The sequence below is a fragment of the Leucopleurus acutus genome (assembly GCF_964270905.1).
Source record: "Leucopleurus acutus genome assembly, chromosome: X".
NCBI classification, from domain to species: domain Eukaryota; kingdom Metazoa; phylum Chordata; class Mammalia; order Artiodactyla; family Delphinidae; genus Leucopleurus; species Leucopleurus acutus.
Genome location: NC_139148.1, coordinates 1,701,845 through 1,725,471, shown reverse-complemented (window position 1 = coordinate 1,725,471; position 23,627 = coordinate 1,701,845). Strand labels below are relative to the sequence as shown.

General features: G+C 46.8%; 1 protein-coding gene across 1 annotated transcript in view; it reads right to left on the bottom strand.

The window, feature by feature from the left end:
- Positions 1-12,223: 12,223 nt before the first annotated feature.
- LOC309978432 (glycogenin-2-like) overlaps positions 12,224-23,627 on the bottom strand; it is a gene marked incomplete at its 5' end in the record, with an annotated part of 33,845 nt that continues 22,441 nt past the window's right edge. Inside the window, 3 exons of the mRNA XM_082864906.1 lie at positions 12,224-12,999; positions 15,008-15,115; positions 16,270-16,374. Of these exons, the coding sequence (XP_082721032.1) occupies positions 12,844-12,999; positions 15,008-15,115; positions 16,270-16,374 (369 nt within the window). The 3' untranslated portion in view covers positions 12,224-12,843. The remainder of the gene's footprint in view (positions 13,000-15,007; positions 15,116-16,269; positions 16,375-23,627) is intronic.

Below are 23,627 nucleotides of genomic sequence, written 5' to 3'. Positions count from 1 at the left end.
GCCACTTAATAGGAGCTGTGCTCTTTCACCTCCCTCCCAGACCCACCCACACCCTTGTCCCTGATACTTTGAAGCCACTAGAGTCTTTGCATTCCTTAAAGTGAATTCAGACCCGTAAGATCAAGGCCAGACCCCAGGACCGTTACCCGAAAACTGGGGTCGCCTCTTGGTGGGTGTGCAGCCAAAGACAACCAAGCCAAAATCAGGAGAAGGAAGGGTTTATTATTTGCGGCAAGTAGGGAGAACACAGGGGCCCTTTCCCAAAGCAGTGTTTCCCGAACAGCAAAACTGGGGAAGCTTTAATCTCAGGGTACATGCATATTCGTGGAGGGGGCGGGGAAAATGCTTGGGTGGCACATGCATATTCATGAAGGGGCTGGAGCAGGGGAGAATTGAGCATTGCACTGGGGCCGAGGTCCACAGAGTCTAAGCTTTGGTTGACTGAAGTCACAGGGTCAGAAAAGGTCAGTATCATCCTCCTCCTGTAGGTCCCAGTGGATCTGGTGGTTGAGGCTTCAGACTAATCCCCACTGAAGCAGAACTGGGAGGCGTCACCACTGGTTTGTTACCTTTGCTACTGTTCCTTCTCTTGCCTGAGAACAGCTGGCTCTTTGGTTCCCTTAAGATCATTAACGATCATTAGAGAAGTGCAAATCAAAACTACAATGAGGTTATAACCTCACGGTCAGAATGGGCATCATCAAAAAATCTACAAACAATAAATGCTGGAGAGGGTGTGGAGAAAAGGGAACCCTCCTGCACTGTTGGTGGGAATGTAAATTAATACAGCCACTATGGAGAACAGTGTGGAGGGTCCTCGAGAAACTAAAAATAGAGCTACCATATGATCCAGCAATCCCACTCCTGGGCATATAACCAGAGAAAACCATAATTCAAAAGAGACACGTACCCGCCCCCCACAATGTTCATAGCAGCACCATTTACAATAGCCAAGACATGGAAGCAACCTAAATGTCTATCAACAGAAGAATGGATAAAGAAGATGTGGTTCATATATGCAATGTAATATTACTCAGCCATAAAAAAAGAATGAAATTGTGCTATTTGCAGAGACATGGATGGACCTAGAGACTGTAATACAAAGTGAAGTAAGTCCCAAAGAGAAAAACAAACGTGGAATCTAGAAAAAAGATACAGATTAATTTATTTACAAAGCAGAAATAGAGACACAGACATAGAGAACAAACGTATGGATACCAAGGGGGAAAGGGGGGTGTGGGATGAATTGGGAGATTGGGATGGACATATATACACTATTGATACTATGTATAAAACAGATAACTAATGAGAACCTGTTGTATATCACAGGGAACTCCACTCAGTGCTCTCTGGTGACCTAAATGGGAAGGAAATCCAAAAAAGAGTGGATATATGTACACGTATAACTGATTCACTTTGCTGTACAGCAGAAACTAACACAACACTGTAAAGCAGCTATACTCCAATAAAAATTAATTTTTTAAAAAAATCATTCATTACTAAGACCTGTTCAAGGGCAAGCATAGTGGCCAGGCTTAGATCCCAAAATGGCTCAGGCCAAAAATGGCTTCTCTTATGTCAACAAAGCCATGCCTGGTTCCTTCTTACCTGCTTATGCAACCTCCCCCAAATAGTACTTCTCGGGGCAGCAGCTCCCTGGCCCCCATCCCTCTTTGCCATTCCAAAACCCTCAGGACAGCCTGTATTTTGTTTGGGTACTTGGCCCAAGTGTCCCCAGGGCTCCTGTTCTGCACAGTTTTGGGGAATCTTGACTGCCTCCAATGCAGAATTTCTTCAACGGATCAAATCTGGTCTCCACCCTTGCCAAATTCTATGCAAAGCTATTCCTGGGCTCCTGGCTTCCTGCCCCTCCCTCCAGGCCTCAATCTGTGTGGTATTTCCCCAGAAGTCCTCCACCGATAAAAGCGCCTGCAATAAACAACGGCCAAGAATGAATCCAGCTAAAGCCATCACCCCGTCAAAAACAAGCCAACTAAATCTACCCATGAAAAGGCAAAGGTCTCTGCTCCAAACAGAATCTCCAGCCCCATTTCTGTAAATTCCAACACCCCGTTACGCCCCAGGCTTTTGGTTAACACGGATTTCCAATGCCCATCTGGTAAACACTGACCACCAGGCAAACTCCCACGGGCCCGCAGACGCACACACAGAAAGTCGGCTGAGGGGCCAACGAGGCTACCACATTTAAACGCCTCTCCCCTTGGCCATAGAGTAGAAGTCTGGCATCCTGGACCCTCGTGAGTCTGGATTCACATCCTGGTGGCCAGCCTGCAGGAGGAAGACCGGGGGGGGTGGGGTGTGCTCACCGTGCCCAGCCCCGGCCAGGATTAATCAGCTCCTTCCTGGCCCCAGTCTCCTGCGAGTGCCCGCCCCGAGAAAGCCACCCAGGAAAACCTGTTTACCAGAGCAATTCCCCGGAGGCCCCAGGACTTTAAGCGGATTAGGGAGGGAGAGGACGCCACACCCCGGATCTCGTGGGCGGGCCCGGGACACTGAGCGCTCGCGGCCAAGTCCTGCGCTCCAGGCAGCGCTCGGCCAGGGGACCCACGGCGCACACGGGACGCGCCGCGCCCACCGCCAGGTGCGCGGGACCCTGCGCCCGGTGCCTACTGGATCCTGGGGCTGGGGGCACGGGAGTCATCAAAGGCAGCTGGAGGCCGGCTCTCTGGCCTGTACACCCGCGGGACGAAAGCGCTTGGGGACAGGCGGGCAGTGCTCGCCCCACGAAACGGGGGGCTGGGGGTGGCGAGGAGACCGGAAGGGAAAGGAACAAAAGAGGGCGGGCCGCGAAGAGGAAGGGGACCTGGCGAGCCACGCCCCGGCAGAGAGCGGCCCAGCCCCTCCCCCGCCCCTCCCCCCTCCCCCCGCTCTCCATACACTTCCGGTCCAACCCCCAGGTCCCCGCTTCGCCCCTCCCCCGCTCTCCATACACTTCCGGTCCAAACCCAGGTCCCCGCCCCTCCCCTCCCCTGCTCTCCATACACTTCCGGTCCAACCCCCAGGTCCTCTCCCCTCCCCTGACCCCTCCCCCCGCTCTCCATACACTTCCGGTCCAACCCCCAGGTCCCCGCCCCGCCCCTCCCCCGCTCTCCATACACTTCCGGTCCAAACCCAGGTCCCCGCCCCTCCCCTCCCCTGCTCTCCATACACTTCCGGTCCAACCCCCAGGTCCTCTCCCCTCCCGTTCCCCTCCCCCCGCTCTCCATACACTTCCGGTCCAATCCCCAGGTCCCCGCCCCCCCGGCGCGGCCTTGTCCCCTCCCACACTCACTAGGGCGCCACCCACTAGGCTCCCTCCTCCAGGCGGCCCCCCAGCGCGACCACATCCTCCTTCCTATATTCTCTTGCCACGCCCCCCCACATCCATCCCGAGCGCCGGCGTGTCCCCTCCACCCCAAAACGAAGATGCACCCCCTCCTGCACTGGGACAGCCCCCCCCGCCTCCCCCGGAAGGGTGGCGGTGTTCCCCAAACCCTCCAGGATACGCGCCGTCCGCCCCTGGGCGCCCCCTCCCCTCTCCAGCTGTCCGGCCGCGACCCGTTCCCGGAGCGCAGCGGAGACGCGGGAAAGGCGCGCCCGTCCTGCAGTGAGAATTTACTTACCCAGCGATGGGAAGGTGGAGGCCTGCATGCATTCAGTGAAATAAACCGAATCTGGGCCGACCAGGGCCTTCAAAACCAAAAGCTAGCGCGTTCAACCTTCCTGCGGCGCGTGGGATTAGGCAGTCTTTGGGACCAAAGAATTCGAAAGCTGGAGGCCGTCCTTTGTTAAATCCTAATATAGTGGAAAAATACACACACCTTCCCAGCAACCTGGTTTGAAAGGCCGACTTTTTATTCCAAGGGAGAGACGTTTATTTCTGCGTTTTTTGTTTTTTCTTTTCTGTCCAGGGATTCTTTGGCGGTTCTACTCACTGTGTGTTTGCTTCTGAGGACTTGAGAATTCAAAGCAGCGAATGCGTTTAAACCGAATATTCTACTGACAATGGCAGATGACCTTGGCATTGGGGATCTTGGTTGCTATGGGAACGACACACTGAGGAATCTATTCCTGCGCTGATGGATCATTTGGGTTCTTTCCACTTTTTCACTCTGAGCAATAATGCTGCTACGAACCTTCCTGTACAAATCTTTGTGTGGACACAGCTTGTTTCATGTCTCTTGGGTAGAAACCAGGAGTACAATGGCTGGTCCTAGGGTCCCAATATCTTGTTTTACGTAAAGGAAACCCTTCCGTTGGAACATCATCTCCTAGCTTTTGACCAAAGCAAGCAACAATTTAGATCCAAGTCGACCCCTCTGTGGCCAGTGGGTTTGGATTGACCTTGAAAACCGCCAAGATGTTGGGTCTGACTGCCCAGCACCACCTGTAGAAACAGCCTCTGTGATTTTATGTCTGTAGTTTGTCTCTTTCTACCCCAAATGCAGGCACATTGGGAGCAGGGTCCGGGGGCCGCCCTATAGCCAGCAAGGAGGTTCTCTTAATTTGTTTTGGTATTTTTTTGGCCGCACAGTGCAGCTTGTGGGGTCTTAGTTCCCCGACCAGGGATCGAACCTGTGTCCCCTGCAGTGAAAGCGCAGAGTCCTAGCCACTGGACCGCCAGGGAAGTCCTGGGATTGTCTTCATTTAAGTCATCGATTCGTTGAGGAAAACACTGAGGCCACTGGCCACGGGCGTTGCTGCATGCCTCGTCCAGCTGTGGGGCTAGACCCCAAGAGCATTGTCCACTAGGCGTGTTGGCATTCTTCCACAACCTACTGACTCGCTTGGTCCTCCATCCACCACCAGCCCCACCAGCCCGTCTGCAAGCAGGGCACACCCTGTCTAGGCATTCTGCCAACACAAGCTCATAAGGTGACAGGTGTACAACTCACCTGGTTTAGAGAAACTACCTTTGGTTTCAAGGCAGGAGGACGCCACGCCCAGTACACCATCCTTAACTTCACCTCTCAGTGATTTGCTACGAAATCCTTCACCCTTCCGGCGTAAGCCATTCTCCTCTTGTAAGTCAGTCCCATCTAATTCTTTCTGGCAACCAGGTATGTGTCAGAAATACATACCAAACACGCTGGAAGACTTTTTTGTTCCAAATCCAGGGGTCGAGATCAGCAGTGCTTTTCCGTGAGGGGCCACACGGGACTCTGGTAGGCTGCGTGGACCACATAAGGTCCGCCTTACATATCCTTCTTTTTGTTCTGTTTATCTTGTCCAACTCTTGAAAAAAACGTGAAAACCATTCTTCGCTCCAGAGGGACTTACAAAAATAGACCCAGGGTCAGATTTGTCCATCAATTGCTGACCTTTCTCCTAAATCATCAGACAGTGAGGCACCCCTCACGGAGGGAGCACAGCTGGAGGATTCCGTGGCGACGTGGGTCCACAGGTATCCTCTTTGGCTGTGGTTTAAACACTTCGCGCTTTCGTCTGCAGGCGAGGGTAGGGTTTGAGAGCCTGGTGACTCAATTTGGGTTTGTGATAGCGACACAGGCTCTCCCTCCTTGCCTAGAAGTGAGGTGATGCTGGACGTGACCCTATAGCCCGCAAATGGTCAGGGGGACAGGGGTCCGGACAGGAGACGGAGCCCCGAGACCCCCAGCTCTCTGGCCACCCCCGCCATGCTTCGGGGTAGCTGTGTGATCACTCATGCAGCCCGCCCGTCTCTGGGCCTTACCTTTTTTTTTTTTTTTTGCAGTACGCGGGCCTTTCACTGCTGTGGCCTCTCCCGTTGCGGAGCACAGGCTCCGGACGCACAGGCTCAGCGGCCATGGCTCACGGGCCCAGCCGCTCCGCGGCATGTGGGATCTTCGCGGACCGGGGCACGAACCCGCGTCCCCTGCATCGGCAGGCGGACTCTCAACCACTGCGCCACCAGGGAAGCCCGAGCAAGGGTCTGCCTGAGCCCCTTGGAAAGCTCACTCGCTCTCAGAGCCCTGTCCACGGGCAGGGCAGTGGGGCGCTTGTGCACGGGCTGTTTCTGACCCCCCGTTACTGGCCGGCTTGCACGTTTGTCTTCCTGCCCCGTCTCCTCCGCCTCTGGGGGCAAAGAATGTCACCTGCCTTCTCAGGAAACAAAGGATGTTGCAGCCCTCAGCCTCTGTAGCGCCCCCGACGGTGGGGATTCAGGGTGGAGAACAACAGGACCCTGGCCTTAGAGACTTAAGGTGCACATCCGAAGGATGGTTTCCGTGAGCCCAGACTCTTGCATCTCCCCACACACAGAAAAGCACTACATTCACGCACTTGAGATGTCTGTTTTTCTTTAATTAGCAGTCATCTTTTCATGTTCAGCTATCTGGGATTATTATTATTTTTTTTAATCTCCTATCTATCCAGGCTCCTCCCGGACCTCTTGGGAACAGTCCCTCAGAGCGATCTGAGAACCTGTGTCCAGGGCTTCCGTCCTCACAAAGTCCACTGAATAAAGCATAATTCTCACCTTTTAGGTTGTGCTTTTTTTTCCCCATCAATACCTCTAAAGGAAAGCTTTGCAGGAGTGTGAGTATGCTCTGCAGGGTCTGGGGAACCCACTCAAATGTCCAAACTAGGGAAATTTCACAGAGCTTTGGCAGCCTGTTAAAACACGCAGTGGAGGATTCAGCAGACGGTGTTGACATAATTGGATTTTCAAAATACGCGAAAGGACAAATTTAGCTCCTTATCACACCGTGCACAGAAATGAGCTCAAAATGCACCAGAGACCCACACAGAAGAGACAAATCGACAAAACTTGCCAAAGAAAACTTAGGAGAGAATCTTTGTCCTCTTAGGTTAGGAATTTTCTAGATAAGGTAGCAAAAGCCTGATCTGTCGGGGTGGATTAGAGTTTATCAAATTTCAAAGCACTCATTAAGAAAATGAAAAGATATACTGCAGACTGGGAGAAAATATTCGCAAACGAATGCAACTCAATAATAAGACAAATGAAAAAAAAGAAAAAAAGAGTGGATATATGTATATGTACAACTGATTCACTTTGCTGTACACCTGAAACTAACACAACATTGTAAATCAACTCTAGTGCAATAAAATTTTTTTAAAAATAAGACAAATGATCTAATAAATGGGCAAAAGATGTCAACAGATATTTTACTAAAGATGACAGGAATGGCCAATACGCACATGAAAAGATGCTCAACATCGTTCCTTATTAGAGAACTACAAATCAGAACCAGAGATACCACTTCATGCCCATTTGGATGGTTAGAATAAAAAAAAAAAAATGACAAGTGTTGGTGAGAATATGGAGAAATCAGAACCCTCATCCACTGGGTTTTTTTTTTTTTTTTTCCAGGGTGGTTAAAAATATGACTTTGGAAGCAAGCAGTCTTCGGTGCAAATTTCTTGTTCTGTTTCTTCATCATGATGTCTTTGGGTTCATCCCTGAAACTCAAGTTCAGTTGATGCCACTATAGCATGAGATGTACACAGCTGTCTATTTTCTTTTTATAAACTTTCTTACATTGAGATAATTATAGATTCACGTGCAGTTGCAGGAAATAAAAATAACACCAGAGCTTCTATGTGCCCTTTACCTATTTCCCCTCAACCATACAGCTCTAGTAATAGAGTAACCATGGTAACCAGAATACGGGCATGGATGCCATCCATCCGTCTTGCTCAGATTTCCTCAATTTTGCTTGTGAGAACACAGGGAGAAGATGGCCATCTACACGCCCAACAGAGACACCTCAGGAGGAACCAACCCTACCCACGCCTGGATCTCGGACTTCCAGCCTCCAGGACAGGGGGAAATAAATGTCTATTGTTCGAGGGACCCGGTCTGGGGTGCTTTGTTATGGCAGCTCAAGAAGACCCACCCAAGCGTTCTAAGAGTCCTCTATCAAGCTGTATCATTGTGCCTATTATGTCCAGTGGTCTCAGCATCATTTGTTGAAAAGACCATCCTTTGTCTAAGGCATTGCCTTTGCACTTGGTCAAACCCTTACGGGAAATAGTAGGTGCCCATGCCCAGGGTATTGGATGATGAAATAATCAGGGACATCAAATGCTTGGTACACATCTGGTCCCCAATACTGGGCGCTTTCTATACTGGTCTTGGCCCACTACTGAAACCTGGAAGGTCTATAAAAGCTTTTCTGGAGGAGGACACAGTCTTGATGAAGAGCTGAGATCTAGACAGGCTGACAGAGTGTGTGTGTATTAGTTTCCTGGGGTGGTTGTAATAAATGACCACAAACCAGAGGCTTTAAACACTATAAGTCCATCCTCCCCCATCCTGGAGGCCAGACTCTGAGGTCAGGGTGTCCCAGGGCCGCGCTCCCTCCAGAGGCTCCAGGGGAGGGTCCTTCCTGCCTCTTCCAGCTTCTGGGGGCTCCAGGCGTCCCTGGGCTTGTGGCTGCATCCCTCCCGTCTCTGCCTCTGTCTTCCTGGGGCTTCTCCTCTGTGTCTGTGTCTCTCCTCTTCTGTCTCTTAGAAGGACACCTACCAGAGCAGATTGCTTTGAAAAGGAAGCAGTATAAGGGTTTCTTCCCAACTTGTTTTCCTACTGTCTTTTCCCAAACTGCCAAGGTTATATTTTTACAAATCTCTTGTAGAGGTTCCTGGTTCCTTGAACAGTAAATAATCGAAAAATAGTTCTTGGATGACTTAGTGAAGGACTCATTCCAAGAACTTACAGGAAAAGGCAGGGGGTAAAAAAAAGTCCTTGAGAAACTGCTCTAAAAGGGCATGTTTTTCAACATTTCCTACAAAGCACTTGGCCAGAGAAATATTTTTGTGCGTTTTGTTGATACCAAGGAGTGGCCTTCTAGAAAAGTTATTTCGCATAACAAGCAGCAACAAGCCGGCAGAGTTAACTAACCCCACCAGGAAATCCCTGCATGTATCACGCAGACTGGGGGTGTCAAGCCCAAACATGGTGGGGGACCCACCAGAGACCAATGCCTGTGATTTGTTTTTTCTTTCTTCCCCAGCTCTATTATCATTGACGTGCAAACATGGTGTAAGTTCAAGGTTGCAACATAACGATTTCATATATTTATTTACTTTGGAAATTCTGTGACCATTTATTTATTTTTAGGCCACACTGCATGGCATGTGCGACCCTAGTTCCCTGACCAGGGATCCAACCTGCGCCCCCTGCATTGGAAGCTCGGGGTCTTCACCACTGGACCAGCAGGGAAGTCCTGATTTCATGGGGTTTTTTTTTTGCGGTACGCGGGCCTCTCACTGTTGTGGCCTCTCCCGTTGCGGAGCACAGGCTCCGGACGCACAGGCTCAGCGGCCATGGCTCACGGGCCCAGCCGCTCCGCAACACGTGGGATCTTCCCGGACCGGGGCACGAACCCGCGTCCCCTGCATCGGCAGGCGGACTCTCAACCGCTGCGCCACCAGAGAAGCCCTGATTTCATGTTTATAAATCTTGCCAAACGGTCACCACCAAGCATGAGCTCACACCTCCACCAGGTCCCATAGTTGCCCTTTCTTTTTGGTGATGAGAACTTTTAAGATCTACTCTCCTAGCGACTTCCGAGCTCCTAATACAGTATCGTCAGCTTTCATCACCGTGCTGTGCACTAGCCCATCCTGTTCCGTGTTCTGAATGTCTGTCCCCATCCCCAAGCTGTGTGAGTGTCTACGTGACATCAAGTCCCATCTTTCTCTCCCCCATTAGCGGTTTGTTCTGGCGACAGTCCAGTGCTAGGTTTTTTTTTTTAACTTTAAAAAAAATTTAATTGGCATATAGTTGCTTTACAATGTTGTGTCAGTTTCTGCTGTAAAACAAAGTGAAGCAGTTATATGTATACATATGCCGCCTCTTTCTGCGATTTCCTTCCCATTTTTTCCCCCTTTTTTAAATCATACAATCTGATTATTATAGTAAACTTGCTGATTCTCTCTGCTCATTACCGTGGTTAACAATCGGTGTTGTCTACAGACTCATACAGAGTGAAGTAAGTCAGAGAAAAACAAATATCGTATGCTCACACATATATGTGGAACCTAGAAAAATGGTACAGATGAACCGGTTCGCAGGGCAGAAAGAGAGACACAGAGGTAGAGAACAAACGTACGGACACCAAGGGGGGAAAGCGGGGGGTGGGTGGTGGTGGTGGGATGAACTGGGCGATTGGGATTGACATGTACACACTAATATGTATAAAACAGATAACGAATAAGAACCTGCTGTATAAAATAAATAAATTTCAAAAAAAAAAAAAACCCGAACAACCAAAAATACTAAGACAGTAGTGGTATATAAGACATTACCTTAAGGCACTAGGGTAAAAATGGCATGGTACTCTGAAGGGCAGAGAGCTATGAAATCGGGAAGGAGAATTGGTCTACTTTTCCTAATTCAGGTGTGGTGGCTAAAAGAAACCCTATTTTACTTCAAGTTGTTTGCATTTCCACACCGAAACTCAGTAACATTAGGATAACTCCTGTGCATTCAGCGCCAGGATTTGACCAAGTGACCTTGAATAACAAAAATACTTGCTGTGTTCCTGTAAATCTACACACCTTAATCCAGCTGGCCAGGTCAATACATCTGGAAATGCTTTTTCTTCACCTGCCATTTCATCCTGCCCCCAAATAACTGGATAATATTTCTAGAACAATTAAATGTGTTTTTTTTTTAAAAAAAAAACTCCTATGTACCAAAATATTAGTGATAGTATAGGTCAAATCACATCTCTCAAAGATTCAACTTACGTTCACTCTGCAGTCCTGACATTACACAGCCCGAATCCTGGCACTGGCATTCTTCAGGAAATAACCTCGTAGTACACCTCTTGGGTGGATATCACTTAGACGTCGTTAAAATGTTCTTACAGGTTCTTGTACATTCTCATGTATTGATTGAGCACGTGTCAGAGTGCCTGCCATTTGGAGAGAACTCAAAAAACCATGTGATGGGTGGAGAGATGGATGATGGATGGATGGATGGATGAAAGGATGGATAGAGGGATGACGGATAGGTGAATGGATGGATGGATGGGTGAAATGGACGAGTCAATGCTTGGAGAGTAGGCAGCATGCCTGGAGAGAACTTATGAGATTTCCAAAGGTAAGAAGTAAACAGTTCTACTCATTTTACTGCTACCATCCATTCTGAAAAAACCCATTTGGTTATTTAAGTTTATGGCAGGACAAAGGTGTCCCATTCCTGTGTTATCCCGATGGCTCAGAACACACCCCAACACACATCCGAAGGAGACCCCACTGCTGTCTTAAAGTTTTAATTGCAGTGTGCTAGCCTTTGTCCAAACGTGAGGACTGACCCTAGGATGCGCAGCAGAAGTCCATTTTAAGCGTACACTTTAAGCCAATGTGCAATCGACCATAGGCACTGGAGAATCCTCTTCTCCAGAGAAGCTGGACCGGACTCAGATGTTCATCTCCTGGAACCCTCCTCTCACGGATGCCAGACTCAGGCTCCCGTTTCTTCTAGTCCAACACTATGGCTCAGAGCACAGACGTTCCTTCCCCAACACAAAGTTATGGGATAACTCTAATGGTTGGTGATCACCCCATGCAACCCACCCAAGGACTATGTCCCTAGGGCTATTTCCAAGTAGCCCCTGAAGCATCATCTGTGTGAAACCAACCAAGACGACCAATCATTCACCCATAGATAAAAAGAAACAACCCCTCCATAGCTCACACCTCACACACGTGAATACCGCAACGAACCCCAGAAGTCCACCCAGATCTCAGATGGATTTGAACACAGCCCTCTCAGGCTTCTTCCACACCTGTGTCTAATGAACTCATGATTTTCGATTGCACATGTGTGATAAACCATTCCAACATTTAAAAACTACATTTCCTTCTCTTCAGTACAGCGACTGACATCCGGCTTTAATTATCCTACGGTGGCAACCAACAACGACCCTGGGAGGAGCTCCAACGTACCGCACTCATTTCCGGATGCTTCTGGAGGTGAGGCTTTCTCATGGGATAAAGGGTCTAGTGTCATCAAACGGAGAACTGTCCCGGAAGAACCGAGTTGGCACGGCTTGGAGAGCACAGTGACTCCATACTGTGAAGTGAGGTAGTGTGACCCAGCACAGGGCAGCCTGGTGTCCGGGGCCGCATACAGGTTTGCCTCGAAACAGCCTCGACCAAATCCGGCTACCGTGAGCGCACGGCCACCAGACACCCCTCCGCGTAAACCCTGGGTTCTCCTACACCAGTAGGTCAACCAGTTTGGAAGTGGTCACCTCTTCCAAGCCAGCTGGAAGCTTCCTTCCAGATATCTCTGACACACCTCCATGGGGCATCTGTCAATGCACTTGCAAGTCCTCTTGGGTATTTTTGCCGAAGAGGAACCACAGCTGGTGTTTCTCAGACATGCTTGGGAAAGTCCACACTGGAGTCACACTCAAGGCATCCGAACGTTTGCTGCATCTTCACAGGAAGGACTTTTCATTCTGCAAAGTCCCAAGGCACTGAATAAAGGTTCCCAGGGCACTCAATACCTCTCCTCGTGTTACGGGCACTGGGACAGAAACTCTGCAGTGACATCTAACCCTACGTAGGACGGACACGGCAGGACCTGCCCAGGACAGAATCCTGAGCTCCTTCAAGCAAGACCAGAGACCCAGGGTTGACCAGAAGGTTATTCCTGTTCCCTTTTGCCGACAAGGTATAAGGAGATGCAACGTCCTGGGGAACCCCCAGGAGGCATGGGTAGCTGGGGTCACACAGGCCTTTGAGCTGGGTTTTGGATGGACCATGTGACTGACATGAGGCACTCAAGCTGGTCAACCATAAAGAGAGGCACATCGTGGAAGAGTCTTTCCCTCGGAAAGGACTCGAGATGTTCATGGAACAGGACCACCCAACGCCATGGCGCCATCACTGCAGGAAGCGGTCCAGCTTCTCCTGAATCCGGACAAACGCATCCTTCCCCAGGTAATCGATGCGTCCCTCCTCCCACTTCCTCCGCTCCTCATCGGGACTCAGTGCCTTTTCTTCGATGGAAATCTCAGAGACGGAGATGGCCAGGTCCACCTAGGGAAGACAAGCCCACAGGAGACGGTGTTAGAAAAACCGTCGTCAGCGAGTGAAAGCTGGCCCGGGCATCCACCTGGCTGAGCAATCGGTTCCACGGACAAACCTCACCACGTCTCAGGGAGACGGTGCTGACACTTTGCTTCTGAACAAACCACACGCTGAATTTAATACAACCTTCTCACAAGAAGATGCTTTGTTGGTCTGACTCTTTTGAAATTTTATACTTTATCATTGTACTTGTGTCCACTTGTTCCTAAGACTTGTTTTAATGTCTAGCCACTAAACCCTTTCGCACACGCTTCTATGATCATCTTAATCTTTCCACCCACCAAAAAAAGGTTCTGTATCTGCTATAATTAAAATGGATAACCAACAAGGACCTCCTGTAGAGCACAGGGAACTCTGCTCAATATTATATCACAACCTAAATGGGAAAAGAATTTGAAAAAAGAATAGATACCGATCTATGTATAATGGAATCAGTGTGCTGTATACCTGAAACTATCACAACATCGTTAATCAACTATACTCCAAAATAAAATTAAAAGTTAAAAAAAAACACAACATGTTCTGTATCCCTGTGTGTAACCAAACTACGTGAAATGAAGAAAAGGTTCATATTGTGTAAATACAGCGTATGACATTTTGGACAGCCTGGCAAGACCATTTCAATACTAATTTAAATCTTTTTTTTTCTTGCCATGGCAGGGTTTCCATCTTCTTAAAGGATACGTATGAGGAAAATTATAAATACGCAAATGTGTACACATACACACACACACACACACACACACACACACACACACACACACACCCCTGACTTTTGGTTGGCACGCAAATAGATCAGCAAAAGGGGGGGTGGGGGGTGGACAGTACTGGACACCAGACAGTTATGCTACTGTTTCTATCCACTAGGCAGGCAACACTTTCTCCACTGTTTATCTGCCACGATGCTTTCAAAGAGTTTTTACATATAAGGTTCTGCTTTCTACACTCATCCCCGCACAGTTTATTGAAACATTGCCAACGTGTTGCTCAAAGAAACTGCAAGAGTGAAAACAAGATCTTTTCCAGGATAACTCAGCACGTTTCCCCGCTAAGAGCGCTTGGACTGGGGCTCCGTGAGTTCCCGGGAATGAAAACTTTCTGGAAAGAATGGGACACATTCAACTATATCTCAATTAAAAAATAAATTCAAAAGAAGAGAGACCCCAGAGAGCTCCCTCACCCCTTCCTCCATGTGAGGAACCAGCAACAAGACACCCTCTGTGAGCCAGGAAGTGGGCTCTCACCAGACACCAAGAAATCCATTTCTTACTGTTCATAAGCCACCAGACTATGGTGTTTTTGTTACCGCAGCCTCAGCAGACAAAAACACAATCCAAAAACTCAATACGAATTTTCATCCTACACCCAACACTCAGCTCTAGAGCTGTATTTGCTCTAAAAGACCAAAAGGTATTACTAGGTCATGGTTAGAGAGAAATGAAAGCATTTCATCATCATTAAAAGCATCATCGCACAGCCTGAAGTTTAAGACCAGAGCATCTGTAAGACGGAGAGTCACGAAGAAAGCATCTTTCACTTCCTTCTTCAAGAAGAAATCAACGCATGCTCGATTTGGACTGAAAGGTCCCCCCCCCCCACACCGCCAAATTTCCCAGCTTTTACGCTCGTCTTTTTAGACAGTGTGCATGAACTTCCAAGCTCACTTTGCGGGAAAACACAGCACAGCCCCATAACTTCAATTAACTTTTGCAGAACAGCTTTTGAAGAGAGAACGGGCGTGATTATCAGAGCAGGGGACAGGAAAGAGGGTGGACCGACCACCGCGGGCAAACGCAAGACAAACGGGTCTCAGGCAGCGGGAGAAGCAGGCGGACTCTTCTCTCCACAAGCGAGGCTCGAAATGGGGGTAACGCCAGTGCGTGTACGCAGCCGGCCCCTGAGTTAGCGCACAGTGTCCATCAGGAGAGCTGGACAAGGCAGACAATGAGGACACCACCTCCAAAGCATCCTGGAGACTGGGGTCCCTGGTGACATTCACAGGGGGCTCCCGGCGTGGCTCCAAGGCTTCCTCAGGTGGGCCACCTTCCGCGCTCTCCACGGGCTGCTAGAAACATAACCGTTCCATCGTTAGTCTGCAGGGGGCTTCACAGGACCGCAGTCTTAACCAAAATGACAGAGAACTCTTTTTCCTGGGAAAATAAGACCAAACGAATGGGTTGTGCTAAATAAATAAGTCATTGGGTGTGCTCTGCCACTCTAAACTTCTCCCCAGCTTTCTCTTGCACAAGATGAGATGCTGACATTTGTCATGCGATGTAAAGGTTAACGTTTCAAACCAGGAGACTGGGATTGACACACACACACTGCTATATATAAACTAGATCACTAATAAGGACCTACCGTATAGCACAGGGAACTCTACTCAATACTCTGTAATGACCTATATGGGAAAAGAATCTAAAAAAGAGTGGATCTATGTGTATGTATAACAGATTTGCTTTGCTGTACAGCTGAAACGAACACAACATTGTAAATCAACTCTAGTAAAAATTTTAAAACAGCAACAAAAATACTTTTCAGAGAGGGGCAATTAGTTTAGACCAAATGTCTACGGAAGCACTTGACTAAGATGGTCTGTCAGCGAGATTAAGAGTCTGTCTGGATTTAATCTTCTGAGGATGCCTGGGGACAAAAGCCCAGATTCATGCGGGTAAATTCAGCGGGGGAAAAAAAAGGGAAAGCCATAATCCTTGAATAGTGACGTGAAACACGGGTGCAAAGTTGTCCCGAAAACTTAACAGAAATTAAGGAAGACATATAGGCCATTTTGATGTTGTATCTTTTTCTTTTCTGAGTCTTCCTAAAGCAAGATATAAGAGAACGACCAAAGGACCAACACAAAACTCAGTGATGGAGGAGGGAAACAAAATCTGAATAGACAACCAGGTCTCCTATCCACCTCGAAAATAAAGAGACTCATCACAACACAATGGAAAAACCATTTAGAAAGGTCACGGGATGGTGAAGAAGCCCATGGGGCATCTCCTCTGGTGGTCGATGGACGGGCATGCAGAGACACGGCCATGCTTAAGAAGTAGAAGCAGGGAATTCCCAGGAGGTCCAGTGGTTAAGACCCTGAACTTCCAAGGCAGGGGACGCAGATTCGATCCCTAGTCAGGGAACTGGGATCCCGTATGCTGTGCGGTACAGAAAAAAAAAAAAAAAAAAGAATTAGAAAGAAACAGAAGTGAGTTATACCGAACTGGTTTGGGTCCCTGTGAAGTCTGCGAATTGGGTGGAGGGTGGTGACAACGGGTCACACATCACTCCAGCGGAAGTCTCCATTTCCGGCCAACCTATCATCTAAAAAAAAAGAGAAGAATAAACGCCAAGTTAGGACAACCCTTCGTGCAAATACAAACACCCAACTGATGCTTTTCTGCCTCCAAATACGGCAAATATGGCTCAGAGGAGCTCGCCAACGCCTGTGTCTGCTGCTTCGTCTTGGGCTCCTTGCATCTAAGCAGGACCACGTGATGAATTCTCACCACGGCCTTGAGGAGATGTGACCTGAGTCCGCCCCAGACTGGGTGCTGAGGTGGGGGACACGTTTCCTACCCTCTGTCCCCACAGGTCAGGTGAAGAGCAATGTCCCTTGGCAGACAACCTCTTCCAATTTCAGCCGGGATTCCACAGGAAAACGAAACCCTACGGAAAACCATTTGAGCGACTAGTTTCTCGGCTCTCCCAAGGGTGGTACGTAGCAAAGATCATCCCAGATGCACAGGACACGACTTAATGCATTACAGGCGGTGGGTGGCTTCTTCATGGGAGCCTAACCCTTTCTTAAGGAGCCGCCGTGGACAAGGGCTTCCTTGGATGGTGATGGAGCGGAGGCCAAGGGGAGGAATCCTGGATCCCCGCAAGACCGCATGGACCACAGCACAGCTTCACCGCCTCCGCTGAGTGTGACACGCACCAGAAATACACTTGTATGTATTTGGGGGGCTATTTCTTACAGTAGCTAGCCCACCCCGATGAATTCAGGGTTGGGGGCCGAGGCCGTGCCCCAGGCTGGAGCCCATTCAAGTCCAAAGGCTCCAGCAATGTAACTACAGAGAAGAGAACGTGGACACAGCTGCCCATCCTCATGGCAAACACACGGCAGGAATCGTGTCGTGGGCTGGGCTGACCCCGACTGTGGCGGTCAGACAGAGCTAAACCAGTCTCCATGCTGGGAAGGCAGATTCCCCAGCCACTGCCCCAGAGATTCTGAGTGAGCTGACCTGACGCGGAGGCTGGCAACTCGTACTCCCAGCTCCCAAATCTCTGGGTTTCGGAGAAAGGGCAGGTCATCCCTGTATTAATGGAGGCACCTATGTACACGTCCAAAGGCTATTCACAGAGAGTGACGTAAGAAGACCAAAGAGTGGGCCACCCTCATGCAGCTTACTGTCTAAGGAGAGAGATGAATGTCCCACCAATAACAACTATAAGATGACAATCCTGTAAAGTTCTGCAAAGGAAAATGACAGAGAACCAAGGGCAGGTTTATCAAGGTCAGATCGACCTCGTCAGGAGGGGTAAGGAATCTTGAAGCAGTAACATCTGGAACAAAGTTTGAAAGATGAGCAGGAGACGTGGTGAGTAAGAGACAATGGTGAGAAAAGCAGGACAGCACGCACGTGCAAATGTCCTGAGGCAGAGGTAAAGGAGGCCATCAGGAAACTGAAGTAAGTTGGCAGTAAAAAGTGCACAAAAGTACATTTTTGGTGAAATTCAGTAAAAAAATTTTTTAATGTAGGAGAGAACACTGTGTTCATAAAGTTGCTCTTTTTAAATTTTGCTTTTTCTATCTTGTCAACTTGAAAGTGCTAATTAAAATACGGGCTCATAAAAAAGAACAAGATCATGCCATTTGCAGCAACATGGATGGACCTAGAGATGATCACGCTCAGTGAAGTAAGTCAGACAGAGAAAGACAAATATCGCATGATATCACTTATATGTGGAATCTACAATATGACACTTATCTATAAAACAGAAACAGGCTCACAGATACAGAGAACAGACCGGTGGTTGCCAAGGTTGCGGGGGAGGGACTGATCAGGAGTTTGGGATTAGCAGATGCAAACTAGTATATATAGGATGGATAAATGACAAGGTCCTACTGTAGAGCACAGGGAACTATATTCAATATCTTGTGATAAACCATAATGGAAAAGAATATGAAAAAGAATAGATACATGTATAACAACCACTTCGCCGTACAGCAGAAATTAACACAACACTGGAAGTCAACTATAATTCAATAAAATATTTAAAAAATAAATAAAAACAAAACATATGGGCTCATTCTTCCTGATCTTGATTATGTACGTGAAAGCCAAAAATAAAATTAAGTTCTAATAATTACAGTAGAAAATAAAATGATAACTTTATCCAAAACATGAAAGGCCAGGATAATAACAGCTCCTTTTTATTAGATGTTCAACACTGGTTCCTAAATTAAACTCATAAACTTGTTACACATTATTCCTTTTAATCTCACAACGACCCCATGACGTAGAGAGTCTGATCCCTTCTCTTACTGAGGAAAAGTTGAACTTTCAGACAGAGATACTTGTTAAACATGCCAGACGTAGCAAGTGAGAGAGGGGGGATTTGAATTCACACCTCTCTGACCACCAAGCCCTCTACGAGCCCTATTCAATCCACATCATTAATGCATCCTAAGTCTCCCTGGTGTACAAAACACCAAAACAACCTTTAGGGAAAAAAAAATGACGAATGAGATAACTGCACTATCTACAAATAATAAATACCATAAAAATAAATAATTTCCTCATCCAATCAGGGTTGGGTAGTGGAATTTTCTAGTTTGAATCCTAACACCCATTGAAAAAAAGAAACTGGATAAACTACTTACTGTCTCTGAAACTCAAGTTCTTTAATCACACACAGCACGGACACTGGATGTAACGGACAAACGAAGCAGCTGGCCTGGCAAACGGTTAATTGCCAACAGATGTGAGTAATCTCAGAAAGATTAGTTGAACCGGATTAGGGAAAATGTCAATTTTGTCATCTTAATTTCTCTCAAGAAAGAACACATAAATAAATTCCACGTGGGCCATCGTGAAACTTTATCCTTCCTTGGAAGAGATTTAACTCAGGGTCATTTACTTGATAAGAAAGGATGAACTAATGATACAACTTTTCCACTTGTCTTCTGCAGATGTGCTGGACCCTTACAAATTTAAACAGGAAAAGAAGTTATGTCAACTCACGCTAACATTTCTGAACAAGACCCCTAGACGTAGATACAAACTTCTGAACGAGACCCCTAGACACAGATGCAAACTGCTATATATAAAATAGGTGAACAACAAGAGTTTACTGTATAGCACAGGGAACTATATTCAATATCTTGTAATAAGCTATAATGGAAAAGAATATGAAAAAAATATATGTACATATATATGTTTAATTGCTGTACACTTGAAACTAACACAACATTGTAAATCAACTATACTTCAATAAAAGAAAGAGGAAAAAAAAACAATGAACGTTAACAACTAAAATATAAACTGAAACAGTAATAGTAAATATTCCCCTTACTCTTCCTAGCCACAAACAGGGACGTCTTTCTTCACATGTGCAGAAAGCCAGGAGAGAATTCAAAGACAAGGATTTGATAATATGATGGTGCAATGCCAGCCTTTCAGCCAATGGTTGGCAGGCTTACGAACACACCTACGTAAAATGTGACTTCTGCATTTATTTTTCTCCTGAGATGATCACTATTTCACTGATCCACACCCCTAACTAGCTGCTGCAAGCTTGGGTCACCTTGAAAAGAGAGACTCTCAGATTGGAAACAATTCAGAGGATTCTCAGGTCAAAGAAGACAGAGCAGCTGAAGGATGGAAAGTAACTTGAGAAGCCAATGACTCTAAGCCCAGAAAGATGAAAGCAGAAAGAGAGTATCGTAAAGCCAGACTGTGTAGGGAATGGACTGCCAACAGACAGACACAGAATGCTCACAGACGCAGCCCGAGCAGATAAGTTTAGGACACATGATGAAGACACACTCCTTCGCATCATGGGCTATCATCTTGTGAACGTTATGACTGCAAGAGGTGGTGAAAACTAAAACATGTAAATATACAAATCTAGTCAAGAACCGAAGAGGGATTTTTCCACTTTCATCAATGGGTGAAGCTACTTGTTTCCCAGTAAACCTCCTGCCAAAAGCAACTTAAAATTCTAGACCAAAAAAAAAAAAAAATATATATATATATACATACACACACACACACACACACACACACATATTTCTTTTATTTCCCCTCGAGGCAACTGAAAGGCTATAGCCCTGAGGGGCCCATAAATAATGAGGTATCCAAGAGGGACACTCTAAACACAAGCTTTCATTTAGGACGCCACTGAAAAGAGAACCAGCAAAAGACCAACCTTCACAAACACCAAAACCCAACTTCACGCCAACTCAACCTCTAATAGCATGTGGGCAAACCATCTCTATGAAAACTTCCTGCTGAAAAAAGAAAAACAACACATAAGAAATGCTCTCTGAGTCTGCCTGCCGATGCAGGGGACACGGGTTCGTGCCCCGGTCCGGGAAGATCCCCCATGCCGCGGAGTGGCTGGGCCCGTGAGCCATGGCCGCTGAGCCTGCGCGTCCACAGCCTGTGCTCCGCAACGGGAGAGGCCACAACAGTGAGAGGCCCATGTACTGCAAAAAAAAAAAAAAAGAAAAGAAATGCTCTCTGGGTGATCCTGTGATTCAGAGCCTCAGAGGATCCCTGCCATTTTTCCATACACAACGTCTTGCAGTCAATCAGAAATTAACCAGCACGCAGCGAGACAAGACCAAAGGCGTGAAAATCAAGAGAAAACGAAATCAAAGCACAAAACCAGATCCACGTGAGACGCAGATGTATGGTGGATGGCACACAGACTGTAACTGAACATGGAAAATACTTTAAATGATGGGACAAGTTGGAGAGTTTCAAGGGAGTACTGAAAACCCCCTCGTAAACATTTGGTGTTTATGTGGACTAAAAACACGATAGTTGAAATAAAGTGTGCAGGATGTGGGTTTAACAGCTGATTAGACACAGCCAAAGAGAAGACTGGTTAACTGGAAAACAGGCCAGTAGACGGAAGCATGGGAAGACAGATGGGAGAAGTGTGTCACAGACACATGGGACGCGATGAAATTCCTACTGTAGATGTCACTGGAATCACAGAAGGATAGGGAAGTGGGAAGAGGAGAGAGACACAGACAGAGAAAGAATGACCAGAAGGAATACAGTTTCAATAAGTGCTGCAAACCCAAATAGGGTAAATTCAAATGATAATAAATAAGTCATTATGATAAAAACCAGAGCCTAAGAGAAAGATGTTAAAAGCAGACCAAAAAGACATATGACCTTCAAATGTATAAACATAAGACTGGGAGATGAATTCTTGGAGAAATAATGGAAGTCAGATGATTTTGAAACGTCTTCCGAGGGTCACTGTAAGGTAATTGCCAAGTAAGAATTCCATCCCCTCGGTGGGAATATAAATTGGTGCAGCCACTACGGAGAAGAGGATGGGGATTCCTTAAGAAACTAAAAACAGAGTTACCATATGATCCAGCAATTCCGCTCCTGGGCATGTATCCAGAAAAAATGAAAACTCTAATTTGAAAAGACACATGCACCCCCATGTTCACAGCAGCACTATTCACAGGACGTGGAAGCAGCCTAACTGTCCACCGACAGAAGAATGGATAAAGAAGATGTGTACATATATGAGACGTGGTCCATATATACAGTGGAATATTACTCAGCCATAAAAAAGAATGAAACAACGCCATTGGCAGCAACATGGATGCAAGTAGAGATTGTCATACTGAGTGAAGTAAGTCAGACAGAGAAAGACAAATACCATATGATATCACTTATATGCAGAATCTAAAAAAACGGTACAAATGAACCTATTTACAAAACAGAAACAGACTCACAGACATAGAAAACAAACATACAGTTACCAGAGGGGAAGGGGGGGGATAAATTAAGAGTTTGGGATTAGCAGACACACATTACTATATATAAAATAGATAAACAAGGACCTACTGTTTAGCACAGGAAACTATATTCATTATCTTATAATAACCTATAATGGAAATGAATGTGAAAAAGTGTATATATATATATACATATATATATATATATATATATATATATATATGACTGAATCATTTTGTTGTACACCTGAAACCAACACAACACTGTAAATCAACTATACTTCAATTTTAAAAACATACATATATACCATTTCCCAAGGAGAGGGGGGAAACCCATAGGATTAGCGACTCCAAAAACAGAGCCACCTAGTAACGTGTGAGTACCTGACTGATGGCCAAGGAGACATGACAAAGCAGTGGAGATGTAACAGTTTTGACTGCAAACCATGCTGAGTTCATTACAGATCCACACGTAACAGTGATGTATGTGGACCCCAAACTCATTCATCACGTAACATCAATTCCAGATCAATTATATACTTGAATGTAAAAAGAATAAAAAATCCGTAAGACATCAGAGGTGATGAGCTTTATGACCCTGATTTAGAGACAGATTTCCTAAAAGGTAAACAAAACCCACTCCTCATATAGGAAACATTAACAAATTGGTCTAAACTAGGTACTTCTTCTCATCCAAGGATACCATTTAGAAATTAACCACAGCAAAAACAGCCAACAACTTCAAAAAAACAAGGAAAGGCATCCCTAATCTTTCCACTAACTGCATTTCCCAACCCAAGAGGCTATAGGACAGGACACTTGGCTGAAAAGATAACAAACTGCAAAAATATTTATCTAACACATGCCTTTATATGGGAAATAAATGAGATATTCAACTTTTTTTTTTTTGCGGTACGCGGGCCTCTCACTGCTGCGGCCTCTCCCGTTGCGGAGCACAGGCTCCGGACGCGCAGGTTCAGCGGCCATGGCTCACGGGCCCAGCCGCTCCGCGGCATGTGGGATCTTCCCGGACCGGGGCACGAACCCGTGTCCTCTGCATCGGCAGGCGGACTCTCAACCACTGCGCCACCAGGGAAGCCCGAGATATTCAACTTTTGAAAACGGAGACCTACTCCTCGACACTGCCATGGCTATACATACAAAGGCTGCTATTTGGAATAAGGATCCCAGATCCAGACACCCAGCTCTTCCGCAGTTACAGGAATTTATGAAAATAATCGTTTTTTGGTTTTTTGGACTGGTTCCAAATCCCCAAAATAAAGAACCCAGAGTGAATCATTCAATGGATGGCCGGTAGGTGGCAGCAATGCTGCATAATTAATTGCAAAGATGGCCTGGGAGTGCAAAATAATGAAATAAACACACACACCTCGCAAAAAAGCACCCCTTCCTTCTAGAAGGGCAATGACCTTCTCATTTTTAGAGACACAAACTAGGTGGCTGAAAACAATGCCATCATCAAAACATGTACAAACAATAAATACTGGCGAGCATGCGGAGAAAAGGGAACCCTCCTGCACTGCGGGTAGGAATGTCAACTGGTGCAGCCAGTGTGGAG